This window comes from Perca flavescens, chromosome 14, assembly GCF_004354835.1.
Source record: "Perca flavescens isolate YP-PL-M2 chromosome 14, PFLA_1.0, whole genome shotgun sequence".
Classification (NCBI taxonomy): domain Eukaryota; kingdom Metazoa; phylum Chordata; class Actinopteri; order Perciformes; family Percidae; genus Perca; species Perca flavescens.
Window position 1 is genome coordinate 5,562,772 of NC_041344.1, and position 22,635 is coordinate 5,585,406.

The following is a 22,635-nucleotide window of genomic DNA, read 5'->3' on the forward strand; positions in this document are numbered from 1 at the left end:
TAAGGTTGCAACATCTCCATGTGGAAGCTGTACTTTGGGAAACTTAATGGCGATTATTGTCACAGTTACTCCAATGACAGACGGAGAGAGAGTCAGTGGTTTGATTTGACACATGCTCATTCGGACTGTGCAGTGAAGTGCAGGTTGGCATACAAGGGTCAAGAATAAGAATAAGATTAACACAAGCATTACAAGAAGAAAATAGAGAGAGAGAGAAATATATATATATATATATATATATATATAGTACAGGCCAAAAGTTTGGACACACCTTCTCATTCAATACGTTTCCTTTTTATTTTCATGACTATTTACATTGTAGATTCTCACTGAAGGCATCAAAACTATGAATGAACACATATGGAATTATGTACTTAAAAGAAATATTTTAGATTCTTCAAAGTAGCCACCCTTTGCTTTTTTATTAATAAGAGAAACAATTCCACTAATTAACCCTGACAAAGCACACCTGTGAAGGTAAAACCATTTCAGGTGACTACCTCATGAAGCTCATTGAGAGAACACCAAGGGTTTGCAGAGTTATCAAATAAAGCAAAGGGTGGCTACTTTGAAGAATCTAAAATATAAGACCTGTTTTCAGTTATTTCACACTTTTTTGTTAAGTACATAATTCCATATGTGTTCATTGATAGTTTTGATGCTTTCAGTTAGAATCTACAATACAAATAGTCATGGAAATAAAGAAACACATTGAATGAGAAGGTGTGTCCAAACTTTTGGCCTGTACTGTATATAAAAGCTAAAGTGTCTATTAGCCTGGTGTGTAAGACAGCTGTGCAAACTTTTAGCATATCAATTTATTTATTTATATATATATATATATATATATATATATATATATATATATATATATATATATAAATATATATAGTGCTGCTGATAAGTATTTATACCCATGCTAAACTTGACTAAAAAGAGGAATAAAAGAAATCATTTTTGGAAATTGATCTTAATGTCTTATGTATGCATGCCTTACGATTGGCATGGTTTTATTTCAGTTAGCCTAATAGCTGGTTTGATTTGCATTGATATGGATCTTATCTCAGTTAACTATTAGGCTCACTGAAATAAAACCACGCCAATCGTGAGATATGGTGAAGGGTATGTAATGATGTGGGGGGGCTATTTTAATTCCAAAGGCCAAGGGAACTTTATCAGGATGCATAGTATCCTGGATCCATGAAATAACTGGCCTTTAAATATAAAAATCTGCCTTCCTCTATGGGAATTTAACATAGGGGTATGTATAATTATGGCCCCTGTATTTTAAGGAAGAACATTTATTTATTTACAATACATTATTCATTCAGAAAATAAATTGGTGTCCTTAAAAGGATGGATTTATCCAATTTTTTTTTAATTAAGGCATTAAGATCAATTTCCAAAAGATGATTTTTTTATTCTTCTTTTTAGTCAACTTTAACATGGGTATGAAAATATGCACCTGTGCAGTATTATAATGAGGTGCGTAGTGATCCTTTATAGTTCAGATCATATTTTACAGCCATTGTCTCTTCAGCAGAGGGATCCTGAGATTCAATTTTTCCAATCTTAAAGTGTCTAAATGGCCAAAAATAATAAATAAATAAACAAGTAAAAAAAAAAAAAAACTTTTCAACACTACCTTTCTCAGAAACCGTGATAAATCATCTCAAATTGAGAAAACCGTCTGTCGCAGTGTGTGGGTGCCATAGGACCTTTATGTTAATTAAGTCATGTGAACATTGGAACAGGCTGTGTGTGTGTGTGTGTGTGTGTGTGTGTGTGTGTGGGGGGGGGGTGTTTGAGCATAGTGAGGCAAATATTAACTTTGTCCAAAGTACATTACTGTTCCTGAATTACGATGCACAAATGCCACCAGAGTTAAAGTATTTCAGCTCAGCCCTGCTCTGAACTTCAAACTCTCTGCAGGAGCATCTATGGCTAACCCTGTCCGCTCATTAAAGGCACATTTCACTGCACAACCATACATTTATCAGGCTGTGTGTGTGTGAGAGAGACCAATAGAAACTGTTGGTAAATTCTACATGAAGTGGATTTGAGAGAACACACCAATAGAACGTTCACGATATCAGGATTGAAGCTATAGTGCGGAATTTTTTCATATGAATGAAGGTCCGTTACATTCATGCCATTGCCAAATTAGTTGCTACAAAGCTAATTAACCATTGCGTGGTGTTCATATTTTTGTTCCACAGCCAATGTTCCCGGGTCTGGTGGGCCCACCACATTATTAGGCTTTTAAATCAATACAGCCATAACAAATTTATGTAAAAATACTTAATAGATGTTTACTCAATTATCACTGATATATACATCATTTATGGTTCATATTTGCCATTTACCCCTGTGAGATCACATTGATGATCATATGATCATTTGAATTATTTTGTGAGAAAATAAGGATTATAAAAAAGGTAAAAAAAAAGATTTTTGATCATTATTGGTGCTTATTTCGTAGAACGTAATCAGAGCAGGTGAAAGTGCAACAATTTTGTAACTTTGTGTGGGAATAGCAGGTGCCACCGTTGCTGCTGAACCAGAGCTGTTCGGACCAATCAAATCGCCAGGGCGGGCTTTATACGATGATGGACAGAGATGATCAACAGTAACGTAATCAACCACCAAAAGTCAACAAAGAGCGCTCGGGTTGATTTAGTTTACAACAAAGATGGCTGCCGCTGGAGAATTGAGATGTGTAGATTCCTCCATCGCGTCTGTTATAGAAGATATCGACAGCGCGCTCATTTTAAAAGAGGAACAGAGAACCGCCATCAAGGCATTTGTCGATCGGAAGATGTTTTTGCCGTCCTTCCTACGGGATTCGGCAAAAGTTTAACATACGCCCAACATACTTTGATTGGTTGTAGGTCTCTCCAACTGAGCGCCGAGGCATTTTCTTTCCTGGTTCGGTTGAAACACGCCCCATAAATCACAGCCCAATGGAGCAGCATCAGACTCCTATTCTGACTAGAATCTGAGTACGACGATATCAGGCAATCGAGCCATATGGCATCTTCATAAATGTCGAGGTGTGTTCCCAACTCTGAGAAATCTGTAGTAGACAGAGTGAACTACTCAGGACACATTGTGTTTACTATTGCCCCCTAATAATGACAGGAAGTTAAAAGTGACAAAAAACAACAGCAATGGAACCAACAAAGAAATGGGTGCAAATGTCAGTAGGGCCCTGCATCTCTAAAAACACACCCTGTCCCTGTTTCTTCTATGAGGTGATACAAAAGCTGAAAGATACCCGAGGCCCGCGGTGAGCTAACGGTGAGCTTAGCCGTTGGAGAGAGACGCGTGAACTTATCGCTGTTTTCCTCTGTAAACAAGGAGACAAAGACGCCTCGCTGTGCAGAGAGCTCCCCCCCCGCTGAAATCCGTCTCTCTGCAGCAGACGAGGGTATCAGCGTTTTTCGGGAAGATGTTTGCCCGCCGCGTGATTTTTGGATGAAAAGGCGTAGAAAAGCCTCAGCATTACGCTTCTCTGTTCACAGGGCTGCTATCAAAACACACACAAGGGGCTTTGTGAAAATAACAAGCCTGCACTCTGCCGGGAACATTTTGTTCATGTGTGGGTGGGTGGGGGGGGGGGGGTGGAGTTGGGGGGCTGGAGGTGGGGGTTTTTGGACAAATCTTCCGGCTTTGAAAGCGATCTGTACATTCACCACCTCAGGGGGAAACATCCTCATCTTACAAAGACCACACACATACATAAACATTGACATGTGCATGGGCACGCACACACAGAGGGGAAAGGGGCTGCAGACACAGAGATAGCCTACTCCCACAGCCTGAGCACAAGATACAAGATAAGGCAAACTACACAATAGAGTTTTGAAGTATATATTTGAGCGCAAATATGTGCAGGATTACAAATAGGGGTCGACCGACACTGTTTTTTTTCGGGCCGATACCGTTAATGAAACAGATAACCGAGGACTTACATGAAGCTTTGTAAACTTAATGGCTAAGAAATAAAAACTAGGTATGGTGACTGAGAGTGTGTGTGTGTGTGTGTGTGTGTGTTTGTGGGCGTGTGTGGGTGGGCGGGTGAGTGAGTGTGTGTGGGTGGGTGTGTGTGGGTGGTTGGTTGGGTTTGTGTGCCAAAGTGTGTGTTGGTGTGTGTTTGGGTTTGTGTCAAAAATGTGAAAGATATACATAAATTAAAAAAAATTTGGGGGGGATTTTTTTTTATAACTCTTTAAATTTCTGTGAGTGATTCTTATGTATGTGAGATATATGTGTGTTTGTTGTGTTATGGTTGTCTAAGCTACTGGATACCTAAAATTTCCCTCGGGATGAATAAAGTATATATCTATCTATCTATCTATCTATATGTGAATGGGAATGAATGGTATATGTGGAGGAGTGGAAGCACGGAGAGTGTATGGTTGGGGAGGTGTGTATGAGCATGCATGAGTGTGGTTTAAGATCATGTGGAGTAGAGGAATACTGTTACTAGTAGGAGTTGTACTCTGATTGGAGTATGAAATTACACAGTATGCTGGTATATGTATTACTTCTTGATGGAAATAATAAAAATAATTATAAAAAAAAAGAAACCGATAACCAATATTTGGATTATCTTTTAGTCAAAATTAGGATTTGGTACGTTACAGACTCCAACACAAACGTTTTTTTAAATGCTTTAAGCGATTATTTAATAAAACTGAAAGTTAAAACATAATACGCATCAAAAAAATGAAGTTGTAACATGCTAACAGTTTGTTTGCAGACTGCTTACAGAGCCGTCGCGAAGCCAAAGTACTTTTGAATGAAATAACTTTATTGCTTGTCGGTAAAATTAAACACCGATACAGAAAATCTGCAAATTGTCTAATATCGCCCCCTCACCCCCTTGTTTAACTTTATTCGTGGGGTCCAAAAACCGGGAATACAGTATACTTGTGGGGTCCAGACAGCTTTGTAAGGCCAAATTGCTGGACCCCACAAGTTTAAAGGGCTGTTTGAGGGTTATGACTTGGTTTTAGGATTAGGGTTAGAATTAGGTTATAGTTAGGGTTAGGGTAAAGGTTAAGGTTAGGCATTTAGTTGTGATGGTTAAGGTTAGGGTAAGGGGCTAGGGAATGCATTATGTCAATGACGGGTCCCCACAAAGATAATGCCACGCACTGTGTGTGTGTGTGTGTGTGTGTGTGTGTGTGTGTGTGTGTGTGTGTGTGTGTGTGTGTGTGTGTGTGTGTGTGTGTGCATTAAAGCACAAGCACATAGACACACACACACACGTTGCCCCTGGCACAGATTACCTTCCATAAGCCGCAAAACGCTCTGATTGACCGATCTGTGCCCCATCACCTGAGGCCACGCTTAGCCGACTGATCCTGGCAGGAAGTCCGACTGCAGCTTGAGTTTCAGCGCACCTGGACTCTGCATCCATGTCGGTCAAACTCTCAGCAGGCATCGCAGCAGGATGTGGACAGGTACGGCCCAGCAGGTATTCAACAACATCCACAAAAGGGTCGGAGCATCTGTGACAACATGATTGTTTTGTAGAAGAACTAAGAACTGAGGCTAAAGATAGGGAGGCAAGGTGCGGGGTTGGGGGGTTGATGGAGGTAAAATAATATTTCATTTGTCAGAATTCAAAATGTATACTTTCAGGGTCCAAAATGAGCGCCGTTTACCAGCCAAATGCGGTAAGGACTGAGCTTCGGTGAAACAAAGAATTCCCCACGTCCCTTTAGGGGCTCTGGAGAAATGCAATGAAAAATTAAAAAAACAATAAAAAATGAATTATTTTTTAGTTATGGTATTCTGCAGATTTTCATTTCAATGTCAGCTCAAGTTTTCTCTCTCTCTCTCTATTTTGTATATTATTATTATTCAGTGTTTTTTATTATAAATAAGTGTATAGTTCTAGAAAAGTTAAGACATATGCCATACATCTGTATTCTGAGCCATGTGCATTGAACCATTACTTTTCTTTGAAATCTTTTTGCATTTTATTTTTCTTTCAACAGCATTAAAAACGTTTCATTCTATTTTAGTATTACATGAAGACATTGGTGTTTCATACCACTTAAAAGAAACCCCTCCACAAATACACAAAGCATCATTGTTCGTATTTTAGAAAGAATAATAATCAGAGTTTCCCCCAAGAAAAGTAGTTTAGCCCGGTGGAAAGTGTCTTAGCCCAATAGTTTCAAATGATAACAGAATTATGGATGGAATCGCAAAATTGAGAATTTAAAAAGCTGTAAGACAGATTCCATAGGGCCCTACATTAAGTCAGTGCTAAAAGTTACCTGGAGATTTGAAAGGAGGACACGGAGGATTAAAAAAACATGATGGACTCTTCAGAAGAGGGAATTATCTTCACACAATCTTCTGAAAAGAATTTTAGGATTACTTTTTTGGGCATTTTAGGCCTTTAATTCCACAGGACAGCTGAAGTCATGATATGATCGATATGATCAGTCGCGTCCCCGAGGTCCAAAAAACTGCCACAGAACAGACCAAAAAGACGAGAGGAGACGAGACGTAATACGTCTCTATAACAGCAAGCGGCGCTAATCTGGAATGTTTCCCAAGAAATGAAAACCGGCAGCTGATTGGACGAACGCGTCACATGGGTTTGTTTTCTCCGGAAATTCAAAGCCAGACTTACATGGCGGCCGTTGAGAATATGATCTCATATCGGACTAAAATAGTTCACTGAAACGTGTTTCTGAAAACATTTTAAGCGAGAAATAGGCCATGCAGTTGCTGAATCTGTCTTCATTTCAGCTCAACAAAGGTCAGTTTAAAAGGTTTTCGTCAGATTTTGAGAGACTGTAGTCACCTCATTCCGCTCGCCATTTCCGGGTGAGTCCCGACAGCCCTGCCGCCGACCGAACATGTCAGGTCGGCCAAAATGAACGCCTACAGCCCCCCAGACGGACGACGACACGGGACCGAACAGATTTGAGTCACTGACCTCGCCAGACTGTCCCACGGCCGATAATCGGCCTGATGTGTCAGCGCCCTTAGGCTCTAGGGACACCGGGCTTGCAATACACTGGAGGAAATCCTCATAATGGTCCATGTCCAGCACCTTACAGGTCCAAGAGGTCTTTGTTGCCTTTGAGACTCTGTCTGTCATGATGATGTAATGTCATCCCGCATCAAAGCGCTTCACAGCCCGAGGACGAGCTTTACACTGACAATAAGCCGACAAATTCCTCCAGACCAGACTGACATCACAGCGGCTCAGTGTTTGGCTGAGTGAAAGTTTGGAAAGATCCTGAAGCAGCCATCCGATTGTTTAAATAAACCTGCATTTAGAAACATTTCTACTTAGTCTTTGTGTGGGTACAAACAAGTTATTTCCTTGTGAGGTGTTTTGGTTTTTTGGGTCATTTTGGCCTTTCAATTGATTGGACAGTTGTAGACAAGAAAGGGGGTTGAGAAAGGGGGAAGACATGCAGCAAAGGGCTGCGGGTTGGAATCGAACCCTGAGCCGCTGCTGTAAGGGCCGAGCCTGGGTGCAGCATGGTGGCCCAATGGTTAGCACTGTGGCCTCCCAGCAAGAAGGTTCTGAGTTTGAATCCAGGTCCTTCTGGGCCTTTCTGTGTGGAGTTTGTATGTTCTCCCCATGTTTGTGCGGGTGCTCAAGTTTCCCCCGCCATCAAAACACATGTACTAGCTTCTCCAGTCGGTGTCCTTGAGCAAGGCACTGGCTCAGATCTGGAGTTGGTCCCTGGGTGCTGCTCCCTTGACGGATGGGTTAAATGCAGAGAATGAATTTCGCTACATGTATGTGTATGTGACAATAAGGTACCTTTACCATTGGCGCACGCTCAACCAGGTGAGCTACCGGGCGCCCTGTGTTATTGGTTAAACCTGCATGTAGAAACATTTCTACTTAGTCTTTGTGTGGGTTAACAAGTTATCTTTATTACTAGTGTAGGGTTATTGGTTTTGAGCAGTGACCAAGTCGTCTTTGCTCAAGTGCCAAGTAAGACTCAAGTCATTTAGTCCAAGTCTCAAGCAAGTCTCGAGTTACTTCTTTTTTGGGCAAGTCTAGGCAAGTCACAGGTAATGTCGAGTCAAGTCGAGTCGAGTCTTCAGTCAAGGCAAGTCCCAAATCAAGTCACTTTTTTTACACCCAGGATGAAGTACTCTTACCTGTAGCATTCAGTCTTTATGAAGAGAAAAGACAAGGTATAAGTAGCCCATCTTATACAATGATTGGCTAGTTTGTATAACTAGTACACCAAGTATGAAAATTAATTGATCTGCATTATACTTATTGATTTTCAGTGAAATGAATGAAATCAAAGCAAAAATGAATTGTAACTTATTTATTTCCTATTCCCTGCCCATCACTAAATTACATAACTTGATATTTAACAGCTTACATTCATGAACGCGAATCATCCGAGTCATCATGCCTCAAGTGAAGTCTCGACTCATTAACTTACAAGTCCAAGTCGAGTCTCGAGTCATTTATGTTTTGTCATGTCAAAAAAAACCTTGACTTGAGTCCACTCGAGTCCAAGTCACTAAGTCTCAAGTCCACATCTCCGTTTTTAAGTCTGATAGCGCATTCCATTTGTATTCAGGAGTCGGATTTTCCGAGGTCAAAGTCAGAAACACGCCCCCCTGACCTCGGATTTCCGAGCTCGGAACTCGGGCAACCGCCGAGTAGCCGAGCTAGAAATCCAACATGGCTCAATAGTTGTGAAAGTTGTAGTAACATACAGTTATTAGCACTTCTGTCTTATTTGTGTCTAGCTAAATCAGTCTTACACACAGTCCTGTCCAACTTTTATCTGTGGACATTTTGCCACGCTCTATGTATGCATCTGACAGCTTTAGTTACTTTACAAATCAAGATTTTTGCACACAAAACACATGAAGGTTATAAAATCTGATGTTTTATTATAAATTAAACTTGCCATCAACATAACAGCCTACAAGTACAGCTGAAATAATCAGACCGTTAAACATTTGAACGGCAGAATTGTTTTGATAGTTTCTGCATTGAGTACTTTTACTTTTCGTACATTTTGCTGATGATACATTCTTTTATTTAAGTAACATTTTCAATGCAGGACTTTTACTTGTACCAGTATTTTTACAGTGTGGTATTATTAATTTTACTTAAGTAAAGGATCGGAATACTTCTTCTTCCACCTCTGAGTAACAGCATGAACCGCAACATCAGCAGAGACATATGGATGATGTTGGTGTCTATGTTGTCAGAAGTTACTGAGTTTCCCAAAAGGCCAGTAATACCTCCATATTCCTTTAATCCTTTCAAGCCACTCTTCCCTTTAGTCTCTCTCTCTCTCTCTCTCTTTCTCTCTCTCTCTCTTGCTGGAGAGATTATTTGGTAAGGCAGGGGAGTTTTTTCTCCAAGCAAAGGTTCACTTTTTGGTTTTAGGTAAAAAACGTTTGCAAAACACAAATGTCAACTCGTGAACTTTATCTTGGGGCAAACAAAGATGGCTGTGTGTGCGTGAGCAGGAGGAGGGAGATTGATGACTCAGTAGATATTGATGTAGAATGACTGTTTACTAGGGATGGTGAAAGCCAGAATAAGGATTGATTTGAACTGTTACAGTAACAAAAAGAAATGAGGATGTAGATCAGTTCAGCGTGAGATGGGCCTATGGTGACGTAAAAAGGAGACCAACTTATTTTGTCCCCAGGAGTTGATGTAATTGATTGATATTTTTGAGGATACGTGTATTTTTTTGTGTAAATAACTTGTAGGAGGATTGATAGAATAAAAATGTCTTTAAAAAAAATTCCCTCTCTCTTTCTCACTCTCTGTCTTTCCCTATCTCTCTCGCTCTCCAAATTCAAATTCAAAGAGGCTTCATTAGCATTACCATATTTACACACAGTATTGCTAAAGCACATAGCAAACAGGGGAAACGTGCACATACATTCCATCCATACATTTGAACAGTAGGATGCAGACAATAAAACATTATGTTAACATTTGTGCAGACGCAACAATTATGTCAACAAAATTTAACAGCAATAGCTTACGAAAACAAGATTATTACAGTGGATTGTGTGTGTGTGTGTGTGTGTGTGTGTGTGTGTGTGTGACAAAGCACAAACACAAAGTGTGCCTTCTCTATCTCTCTCCGTCTCTCTTCCTCCCCCCTCTCTCTCTCTCTCTCTCTCTCTCTCTCTCTCTCTCTCTCTCTCTCTCTCTCTCTCTCTCTCTCCCTCCGTGTGATCGGTTCAGTGCTGCTGACTGTGTTGGACTCCGGAGCGTCACCCCGACCTGACGCACTCTTGTACCAGAGCGCAGCTGTCACCACTACTTCATGCTTATTGGCCCAAGACCGAGAGAGAGAGAGAGAGAGAGAGAGAGAGAGAGAGAGAGAGAGAGAGAGAGAGAGAGAGGCAGAGGCAAAAGCAAAGTCAAACAACGGGGAGAGAGAGAGAGAGAGAGAGAGAGAGAGAGAGAGAGAGAGAGAGAGAGAGAGAGTTGGACCCCTGCGCTCCGCTCCATCGATCTGCAGAGGCGCACAGAGGAGCTTCTACCGGACGTTGGACACAATTTCGAGCTTTTTTTTTTTTTAAGGGGGAATGCTAAAAGTGGATTCACTGTTTGGAACATGCAAATGGAAAATTTGGTACGGTAAGACTGTGACAGTTTTGTCTTGTTCGATTCCCGTGTGGCGTCGTTGTGTTTCTCTTCCCCCCCTTTTTCTCCCCGAACTAAAAAAAAAAAAAAAAAAAAAAAAAAATGGGAAAAAAAAAAGCTTGCAATCTTTTGATTTATCGACCTGTGAGTGGGAGAGCTGCACTTTGCCTCACATCAATGAAAGGGGAACTACATAGCAGGGATGTAACACTGAAGGGATTTGATTAAAGGAGCAGATCACTGCTGTGATTTTGTTCTGTCTGTCCTTGGGACAAGATGGATGATGATAGTGATGATGTTGTTGATGATGATGATGATGTTGTTTGATGATGATGATGATGATGATGATGATGATGATGATGATGATAGTGATAATGATGTTGGGCTGGGCAATATGTTGACGTACAAGGCTAAATATCGTCTTAAAGTGCCCATATTATGCTCATTTTCAGGTTCATAATTGTATTTAAAGGTTGTACCAGAATAGGTTTACATGGTTCAATTTTCAAAAAACACCATATTTTTGTTGTTGTAGTGCACATTGCTGCAGCTCCTCTTTTCACCCTGTGTGTTGAGCTGTCTCCGTTTTAGCTACAGAGTGAGACATCGCACTTCTGTTCCATCTTTGTTGGGAGTCGCACATGCGCAGTAGCTAGCCCTTGTGTTGTCCTCCCGGGTCAAAATTAACACTCTTTTTAAACACTGTTTTTACGTTTTTTACGTTATGCTTGTTTTGTTTTTTTATTTACTTTTTTGTTGCTTATTTCAACGTTTTTGGCACTTTTTTCCATTAACACCAGTATATTCACCACAAGACCTATATTATTTGCACTAGTTTTACACTTATGTTTGGAATTCGTGGTCAATAAACCTCATTTATATGAAATGTTTGTGCAAGAAGAAAGCAGAAATTATGAATGATTTTGACTAATGGTTAAGATCAGAGGAATGAAGGTAATGGATAATCACAGATCTGTCAAAGTTTAGTCAGGATAATGCTATAAAATTGAAAACAGCACCCAAAATTCTATGAAAAAAGAGTCTTATGGAACCATCCATGTTATTTTGGCGCAATTTGGTTAAAAGAAAGAAAAGATAAGGACTACTAGCCAGTCAGAAGCAGAGTATGAGGGTGTCCATGATAGTACCTAGGTAAGGACTATTAGCCAGTCAGAAGCCAAGTATGAGGGCATGACCTGACAGTAGCTAGGTAAGGACTACTAGCCAGTCAGAAGCAGAGTATGAGGGCGTGCCACGCTAGCAGCTAGGTGAGCATTATAACGTGTGTTACAAAGTGACCACGTTTGTCTCTGAAGTAAAGACTGGACTACAATAGAGCTGTTTGGAGTAGTTGGTGAACAGTGTTTTCTGTTGGAGATGGTAATTCCCTTTGGGGGGGACTTTGGGCTTTTTCACTTTGTAAACCTATAACGTGCACAAAAAAATATATAACACAATAAAGGAAAGGAAAATCCAAAAAGCAAATGAGCACTTTAAATTTTCGATAGTGATCGAGATGTGACACAAGTTTTGTCTTTTCCTGGTTTTAAAGGCTGCATTACAGTAAATGTCATTTTCTGAACGTACATTTTCCAACTGCTTTAGCTATTCTGTTATTTGCCTTCATCTATGATGATGATGATGGATGCACAGGTTTTTTTACCTGGGGGAGGTGAAGGTAAGCAACAGTGGTATGGTTACACTGGGTACTGTCCTCATTTCCATCTGTCAAGTTGGAGGTTTGTTCATCATCATCATCATCATCATCATCATCATCATCATAAATAACTGTAGAATTATTTGGAAGATACCTGAGGTTGGACACCTTGACATCATGTAGAACTGTGCAAAATAGAGAAAATCAAATATTACAATATTCTTGACCAAATACCTTGATGTCAATATTGTGGCGATATTGTACGGTTGACTATTGGTGCCTTCACAAAATATTAACACAATGACATTTATTATGTCTGTTTTAGACACAGATATGGTGATAATAATAATAATAATGGTCCAAAATGATGCGAAATTATATTTTATTTCATTGAAAACCATTTTCTTTTTTGTGATTAACATTTTTTATTCATTTTTAAAACAACACAAAAAGCATACAATTGACCCTCGTCATCACCACCCACCCAGAAAAAAAATCAAGAAAAGAGGACACAGTAACTACAAAATTGAAGACCATACAACAAAATAATAATAATAAAATAGACAATAAACTGTAAACCAAATAAACATATGTATGAATGACAACACCATAAGCCTGTCATACAAAGAAGAAGAAGAAAAATGCCTGTATTTAGCCCACAAGGGGAAATTCAAAATTTGTAATCGTTAGTACAGTTGCACACAGGCCTGAATTATAAAAATGCTCAGGACCTATATATATATATATATATATATATATATATATATATATATACATGCAAAACACAATAATGGAGAGATGTCAGCGTGAGGGGGCTGCTCCTTGGAAGAGCGCCCCGAGCAGTTGGGGGTTCGGTGCCTTGCTCAAGAGCACCTTGGCAGTTCCCAGGAGGTCAACTGGCACCTCTCCAGCTATGAGGTGTCTCCCCAGCACAAAGCTTCTTAGGAGAACCTCCAGAAAGCTCAGATACTTTCCCCATTTAGCCGTGTAGACATCCAATCCGGCAAACCCTTTTCAAACATTACATTTTTCCACTATTCCCTGCACGTCAATGGGAATCAGATTAATGTTGGTATCTAACATGGAGTCCACGAAACACATGACCACCTTGGAACCAATCGCATAACGGGATAGCTCAGAAAATTTGATTCCCTAGTTGGCCAAACTCTTTCTAATATACGGCTCTACCCAGTTAATCTTTGTCATATTTACGGTTGTTGTGTTTTTGCTTGGTACAATGCCAAAAAGTTGATGTGTGGCGTTCTGCGCCTCTTATAAGTTCAAAAATCCTGATCTTAAACCTACATTGTGTAATTTTTTTAGTTGATTCTTAGCAAAAAAAACCTTGTTCTTTCACAAATACATACATACATTACTTCCACCAACTAATCAAAATATTCTCGTAAGCGTAGAATCTGCCATTCAGAATCATTCAGAATACATATGAGCAACTCGCTCAAATGACGGCAGCCATGTAGCGCCTCCATCTTTAAAATACATTAGTCAAAAAGGGACATACCTCCGCATTTCGCCCTCTTACACCTATTGGCACCAAGGATGAATGCAAGGGGGAGATTACTCGCCAGGAAAGCGAAAAAGCGAATTAAAACGACAACGCGACAGGCAAAGCAACAAGATCAAGTTAATATTGGAGTGGCTAGAACAGCGGCGTGTAAACGTGGAGAGAGCTAATTTCGGGTTCGGCCACCGTAGGAGGAAGGGCTAGAAAGTAATATTCAGTTGGTTGTCATATACAATTTCACCGCTAGATGGGAGAAATTCTTACACAATGTAGCTTTAAGTTTTATATACTGCCGAATAGACAGACGGAGCCGATGTTAATACCGCTAACGTCGCTGCTACAGTCCAAACTGGAACAGTTACATGGAATTTATTCATTTAACATGTTTAGACATACTTGTCTTTAATATAGCTTTAATGAACGTGGGATAACAACAGACTGTTTGATGGCCCTGGGATAAAGTTACTGATGATACAGTCAGATTGAATCATCTAAGATTAGCTAACAGTTAAGATTAGCTGTCTCTTACCTGGAGACTCAATCAGGTAGCTAACGTTAACGAAAAATGTTGGGGAAACGACACCTCTGGCCGTTCCGTTGGGTCGTTTGTCCAGTCACATATAATGTAAGGACAATCCGACCATACCTCCATCAACCCCCAACAACCCCCACCTTGCTTCCCCATCACCATCACTGTTTTTATGACTTTTTTTATGTAGCTTGCTCTATCAAGTGGTGAAAGTGCTTTTGAGTATGTTATGTTATGTTATCCGGTCAGAGAGAAAGGATTGTTTTCCCCCACAGCGACTCCACCACAGGCCACGCCCCCAGCTATGACGAGTCACCGACCAAGTGCATGTATTTAATAGAGAGCCGAAGTCCCACCCCTTCCGTTTGCCTCCATGGGACCTATCTTCGACAAAGAAATTAATGGTTGTCAATGGCGAAATACAAACTATTTTCTGGTCCCGATTGACTTGTGCCTTGGATTACACATATGATGTTTTTCAAAATAAAAAATGATTTTACGTGTCAAGAATTTCAGTTTGTCGCAAGATAGTTAAGTAAAATGCTATGGGAAAATACGTAATTAGACGGACTACAAGTCCAAGTTGCTTACCTGACGTCACCACATTTTCGCTCGACAAGGAGACAGCCATATTTCTCTGGTGACGTATATTGTTCGAGACGAGAGATGTAGTTCACCAAGCGATCTCCCACAAAAGATAATGTTGTTCAACTTCTTTACCTCAAATCGTTTATCTCTTGACATGTAAAATTATATTTTAAATTTACGCACATCATTTGTGAAATGCATGGCACAATTCGAACCGGACCAAAAAATAATTATTATCTCTCTACTGACTCCCGTTCATAGGTTTTTTTATAAAGCTAGTTCCCATAGACTGGAAGTAGAAGGGTGTGACTTCGGCTCTCTGTTCCAAATAGGGGCCAACAAGCTGCCATGTATGTTTATTTCCCAGTTAAGCGCCTGTGATTTGGCTCTGTAGAGCAGTTTAACATGATCCAAGCCCACTGAAGCTGGTGTGAACATCTTCCTCGGCGCTGTGCAGCACGTTGTGTGAACCTTTATCTGAAGTGGGCTCTTCTCTCTGGGCTATAAGCAGTGGAATCACACAACACTCAACTTTTCTAGGGTTTCCATTCCTGGTTGCCTGTTGACCTCCGACCCCTTTGGTGAGATGTAAACATGAGAGACTGTCATCCCCCAAAAAACGCTCCCAGACGTTGTTCGAGCAGTAAAATACGACCTATATGTTTACGTTTATAGTGGCAGCTCCCTCAGACGGGAGCAAAGCAGGAATTATGGTGACGAATCATAAAAGTTTCCACGTAACCATAGGCGTAATTTATATAATAAGTATAATATGTAATAATCAAAACTGGCGGGGGTATGAAGTCAAAGAGTTTAAATGCTGTGGCAAGCAAATATTTGTTAAGATGTGCTTAATGCATGCAGAAAAGGCACAAATTGTTGCAGAAATATTACACAGAATGCAGGAAATTAAGCATTTGATGCTTAATATTTCCTGTGGGACGACCACCAGACACCCCCGGTTGTAACCCTAACCCCCCCTCACCACAGGGAGCGGTACGCTGGCTGTGTAGTGCAAACCATGGCAGAAAATGCCACGACGCGACAGCATTTCGCCACAACATCACAGCATATGGTTTGGCAATATGTGGCAATTTGGGAGTTCTGGCAGAAGGGCTGATGCACTCTTGGGCTGATTTGGGCCGCGGGAAAAAACTTTTGTTGCACAAATGTCTATGTCGTAGCATCTGTCCCTATTCAAATAAACATGAAATGTGGAACACAATGAACGTGTCTCAATGGAGAAGAAAACAAACTCCTAGTTAGGGCTACAAGGTAGCACAGTGACCTTATTTTGGTGAGCAGCATCTTCATTAAGTGTCATTAAGCAAGTCCCAGAGTTGCTGCCGTGCTGCTTTGACCCTTTGAATTTGCTTATTGGAGTCAATGACAAAATAATTGAATGTACGTCTGTGGTTTTTCTGCAGGTAGTGGTTGCGTTCTGTCTTTGGGGTACTGATGTCAGCAGAGCTTATGTTTTCCAAGCCAGTAGACCTGGAGAGGGAGGAGACAACCCACCACCTCATACTAAAGGTGAGAACAGCCTCCATGTTTGACGCAGGACAAATCCGCTTTTATACATTCGAAATAGGGCTGAGCGATATGGAGAAAAATCAGATATCACGATATTCTTCACCAAATACCCTGATGTCGATATTGGGACGATATTGTAGGGATGACAATGGTGCTTTAACAAAGTCTGGCAAGTTCAGAAAATGACATCCCTTTACTGTAATGCAGCCTTTATAACCAGGAGAAGACAACAGTTATGCCATATTACGATATCCAAAATCTAAGAAAATATCTAGTCTTCTATCACGATATCGATAAAATATCGATATATCGCCCAGCCCTAAATCAAAACAATTCCTCATGTACTGTAGTCAAATAAAGCTGGTTATACATGCTTGAAATCACCAAACTGGTAGTTTTACATGCTGTAGCCCTAAATAGTGAGAATACTTAACATTATTGCAGTTCATTTACAAAAGTAAGTTCCAGGCAGCCATTGGTTTCATTGCGTTTTACTATTAAAACTCATAACCTAAAGAGATATAAAACCATCACGGTGAAATGTATAATTGTATCATCTTGTAGCACTATACTTCTCTGACATCTCAGAATGAATAGTATGCTGCAGAAAACCATTGCATGACTTATGTTCCAGGAGATGAATAAAAGGCAAACGTGGATGTGGGAAAAATAAGGATAAAGTTTGCCGGCTGGGACCCAAAGTTCAGATAAGCCTACTAATGAGTTTACAAAACAGCCCCCTCACATGTGACTAAAACTAAACCTTGACAGAACAGAACAGACTATTATTCGACTCCGTTTGTTTCATTGTGCATTGAAGTGAATTGAAACCACAGGCTGCCTGCAGAGTTCTGAAAAAAACAGCTTGTACTTATTTGCAATATGTGCTGTTTGTAGTTAGCAGCCTTTAACCCGCATGAATACGTTGTGCACTGCACGTACACGACTGTACGGTTCTTTAAAGCTGTAAACATGTGTATTTTCACATGAGGTGACAGTTAGGCCTTTTAGGAAAAGAAAACAGATTTGTAGTTTGCAGATGAATACAGTATCTTTGCAGCGGTTGTGTCTAACTCTCCTCCCTCCAGTGGTCTCAGAGTGGGTCAGCTCAGCGGGCTCCTGCAAGGGCCGCTGCTTTGAGCTGGAGGAGGCCAAACCTCCGGGATGCAGATGTGACAATCTGTGTAAGACCTACTACAGCTGCTGCTTTGACTTCGACGATCACTGTCTGAAAACAGGTCAGTCTGATGTCGCAATCGCCTCTTCTGGGTTTACCTTCTTTAAAAAGGTACACCGTGTAGGAATTCCTCCCATCCAGCCATATGGACCAATAGACCCCGTTGCTCTGGACTGAGACCAGTGAAGGCTATTAGAAGCACTTTTCCGGTGATCTCTTGCTTTACTGCGCAGCCTCCAACTGACAGAGACAACGTAAATGTGAAAATGCTTAAACTTAAATTGGGCTTTTTCTTTCGTAATAAATTCAGTTTTTCTTTTGAGGCAAAAAAGCGCCTTGTTAATGCAACATTTTTATCCATTTTAGACTATGGAGACCTGTTGTACATGAATGCCTCTGCTAAATGTCTCCATAAGATTGACATTGCATATCATGCTTCTCTGCGGTTCATTACTAATTGTAGGGTATTGACCCATCACTGTGAACTGTATTCTCGAGTGGGATGGCCTTCTTTTTCCTCCAGGAGGCTGGGTCACTGGTATACTTTCATTTATAAGTCCATGCTTGGTCTATTGCCACCCTACATCTGTAACTTAATTTCACGGAGAAGTGTTGGCTCTCATTGTTTGCGTTCAAATGATCTTTTGTTGCTCGCTGTTCCACTTGCCCGTACAGAACTGGGAAAAAGGGCTTTTGTTTACTCAGCCCCCCACACATGGAACATGTTGCAAAAAGACTGGAAATTGACTGAATTACTTTCATTGAACGCTTTTAAGTCCAGATTGAGAACACTTGAGTCGATCCTTTGTACCTGTTTTTCATAATGTGTATGTAATTGTATTGATTGTATTGTTTGAAACTCTTTTGCTGCTTCTTGGCCAGGACTCCCTTGAAAAAGAGGTTTTTAATCTCAATGGGACTTTCCTGGTTAAATAAAGGTAAAATAAAAAAAAAAATAAAAAAAATGTGACGTGAGCAACGTGTCTGAAAGTTGTAAGTCTTCTGGTAGCTGTGCCAAGAGAAATCTCAATAATTTCCAATCTTACAGAGACGGAGAGCGTAGGTGTAGGCACAGGCTAATTATTGCTAACTAACATGCTAGTTAACATTAGTAATTAAAGCTAAACAGCTAATATAAGTCGAAACTGCCTGCGAGGTTCTCCTGTACTATACGGTAATTCCTCTACTGTGCGACAGTAAGTCACTTGGTTATGACACAATCGTTAGCTTATTTTTACAAAAGCGTCTGCTACGGAGCTATAACGTGAGGTACAAGGTAATGGAGCCTTTTATACATTGTCGTGTTTCTTTATAAATAAACAATGGACAAATAGAGTCTTTAAACGCTTCAGATGTAAAGTTATTCGCAGTCAAGTGACGTAAAAAAAAAAATGGCGGTCAGTGTAATGCTAACAAGAGGTGATCGCTTCGTAGCAACAAAATGGCACCATCGGAGGTTCGCGTTCTGAAGCGAAGCTTACCCCCTTGGTAATGCTCTGCCACTGGCTTGGCTGATAACTTTCTGCTGTAGTGGATTTCTGGCGCTGTTGTCAACTGGGGAGTTGCAGACCTCCCTCTGGTGAGCAAACTATGCAACACCCATAACATGAGTGAAGCATGAGACTCTGTTTGTCATGTTTCATCGGCCGTTATAAACGCCGATGCTGATTTAAATGCAATTAGCTCATATCGGCCGATAATATCGGCCGGGCTCTAGGTGTGGCCTTGACCAACTGCCACTTTGCTCGTTTGAAAGCCATGATGTCTCTCTCTCTCTCTCTCTCTCATGGGTGGGCCAAATTCTCTAGGTGGGCAAAGCAGAGAAAGGGGAGGTAACCTTTCCCCTTATGGCGTCATAAAGGGAAGATTCCTGATTGGCCCATCTGAGCTTTCATTTTCTCAAAGGCAGAGCAGGATACCCAGGGCTTGGTTTACACCTATCACCATTTCTAGCCACTGGGGGACCATAGGCAGGCTGGGGGAAGTCATATTAATGTTAAAAAACCTGATAAAGTGACATTTTCATGCCATGGGACCTTTTGATATTAAGTGGAAGACTATTCCATAAAATAATTCCTGTATAAAACCAGGTCAACATCATATTCACACATTACATGTTGCATGTGATGTGCATTCTTCTTAGAAAACAATTCGTTTTTATAAATGTCTCATGATATATTGTCTCTAGAAGTGTATTATGCAACAAGGAAAATAAAATCGCAGCACTCAATACTACCGAATGGCCCAAATATATATAAGTATACCAAAATACTTCTAGAATCGCAATAAATGAAAATCGCAATACATATGGAATTGGCACCCATGTATCGTGAATGAAGCAAATTGGGACAGAAGTACTGTAGTTTATGCAAGCGGGACTAGACCTTTGGCATAGAAACAAGTGATTAAATGCATGTTGTACTTACTTGTATCGTCAAGGATAATAAGGCCGGTATTATCCTATATTTTTCGTATCGTCAACAAAGTCCACGAAAAGATCAAAACCATCAATGTGTAAGTCCGTCTCTCAATAACTTTCTGACTTCCCTACCCCTTTCTGTGGTACTCAAAGCCCGTTGGTTCCCACACTAGATGGGAATTCTTTCTAAACGCCTCACAAAAAACTGTAGTTTCTAAAGAAAATGGCTCAGTAATGGCCCCTTAAATCAAATGTTGGAAAAAAGTGCATTCGTTGGGGACTATTTTCAGCAGCGGATCCATCCATATTTGCTGCTCTAGTGCGTATCTGTGGCAGCAAGACGGCGTGTGTGGGATGGGGTCCAAATAAACTACAGTGTGTGTGTGTGTGTGTGTGTGTGTGTGTGTGTGTGTGTGTGTGTGTGTGTGTGTGTGTGTGTGTTCATGGTGATAAAGGAGCATGTCACCCAAGTGCAACAAGGTTTATTTGCACTTTTTGTACACACATTTGAACAGATTCACACACATTTAATGCTGCTTCTTCTCCTGTTACAGTTAAGTAGTAGCAGCATTTGTTTGGAATGCTACACAGCCGTAGCTCCAGTACTCGGAAAGGCTCCGATAACACAACACGATAAGTGCTTTCTGCTGTAGCTGATTATAACGTGAACAAAGGGCAACTGTCCTGGAGTTCGCCATAACGGCAATTTTCATCTGATGCTGATTTAGACCTTGGCCATGATGAAGAGGGTAAAAACCGCAGTCTCATCTTGAAAACATTAAGCAGTGGGACTTTTTCCAAACCCCCCAAAATCTCTCCAAATGAATTATACGATTGTATTATCATCATACGAGCTCCTTTTTTTTTCATTTTATTTACAATGTCTGCTGCGCTTGTAATTGGAGAATTGTTACAGACGTTTAGGTGCCTGAGATTGAATTCACAGTTCAATGTATGTTTAATGTATCCATCCGTGACGTTTGTCCTATGTTTTTCCAGCCTCGTGACTGCAATGACGTGATATGTGTTGTAACTTTTTTCCCCTCCTTCCTGTGTGTCCCGCAGCGGGAGGCTTCGAGTGCACGCAGGATCGCTGTGGGGAGGAGAGGAATGACAGCCACGCCTGCCACTGCTCGGACGACTGCCTGGAGAGAGGGGACTGCTGCTCCAACTTTAAGTCACTCTGCAAGGGTACTCTCTCCCAAGATCCTGTCTCTACGAGCCCAGTAGGGCCGCACCATGTGTCGTTTTTTTTGTCGCCATCGCGATATTAGCCTACGCCCTTCGCGTTTTCCGTCCGCTTCCTTTGTGTTGGCGTTCTAAACTCCGGTGGACTTATGAGGACTAGGCAGCGTTTCCTCTATGTTGATTTTGTAGTGGCGGCCCACCGTGGCAACATTTCTGCCACCACGGTATCAGAAATAGGGCTGTACGAAAAAAAGGATTTAGTTGCGGTTGCCTTTTAAATGATCCTGCCGATCATTGCAATTTAACAACAGTAGTGCGCGAAAGCACGGAAGGGAGGGGGAGGGGCTGGGATGAGGAGGAGGGAGGGGCGAGCTAGCCTCCATTATTTTCACCAAAACATTCCATTCCATACATACAATACAATTTTACATTTTTACCTTACACTTCACACATTTATAGCTGCTACGAAAATACACAGATAGGCAATAAAAAAAAAATAAATAAATGAAGAGAAAAAGAAAGGAAACAAAACAATAAAAAAGTAATAATAAGACAAAAGTATACTTTTCTCATTGCATTAGTAGACTCATTACAGGGCTCCATCTCTTTATAAATGTGCGTCTTTGTAGCCTTATTGCATATGTAATTTGTTCCATCTCATACAGTTCCCATAGCTAGCCTCCGTTTCCGTCAACAAGAAGCGACCTCACCCAACATCGCTTAGAGCACCTTTTAAATGATGCTGGGCCTAAGTGTCCGAAATCTCGTTTGGCCTTTCCCTATGTCGTTCACTAGAGATCTTCAACAGGGGTCCGGGACCCCTAAGGGGGGTCCTCAGATTCACTGCAGGGGGGGGCCGCCAAATTATTGTCAATCTTTAAAAGTTTTTTCTTGAATCAAAATGTCTTAACATAATTCTAACATATTACTAGCAAATATGAATCCCCACTGATGATAGGCATACTGGCCTATAAGGTAGTCACTAAGGTAACCATCCACAGAAACAGTAAATAAGGATTCACTGTGCCACAGATTTATGAAATCATGCCAACAATTATTATTTTAATAGCTTTTTATCCTACATAAAAAAATATGTATAAAGGCTTTAGGCTGCCCTACACGTTATTGTAGGCCCAGTTTAATATATGTAGTAGGGGGTCCCTACTCAAAGACCCCTGTTCTATAGGGAATAGTGAGCGAACGGTTTTGAACAGCTCAAGTATCGGGGAAAAAAAACCGGCACATTCTTTTTTTAGTGGTGCCATTTATGTTCAATTCAGTGTTCAATTTGTAATGATTTCCTTTTATTTGTTTTAAATTCAACAAGCAATATGTTGCATGTTTAGCAGAATACTAAAAGCAGCAGAACAGAGTTCACTT

General features: G+C 40.7%; 1 protein-coding gene across 1 annotated transcript in view; it reads left to right on the top strand.

Annotated features, from left to right (window-relative positions):
• The first annotated feature begins 10,538 nt into the window (after nucleotides 1–10,538).
• Nucleotides 10,539–22,635, top strand: part of LOC114568070 (ectonucleotide pyrophosphatase/phosphodiesterase family member 2) — a 79,341-nt gene continuing 67,244 nt past the window's right edge. The window contains exons 1-4 of the mRNA XM_028597438.1: nucleotides 10,539–10,631; nucleotides 16,366–16,471; nucleotides 17,560–17,709; nucleotides 21,133–21,258. Of these exons, the coding sequence (XP_028453239.1) occupies nucleotides 10,614–10,631; nucleotides 16,366–16,471; nucleotides 17,560–17,709; nucleotides 21,133–21,258 (400 nt within the window). The 5' untranslated portion in view covers nucleotides 10,539–10,613. The remainder of the gene's footprint in view (nucleotides 10,632–16,365; nucleotides 16,472–17,559; nucleotides 17,710–21,132; nucleotides 21,259–22,635) is intronic.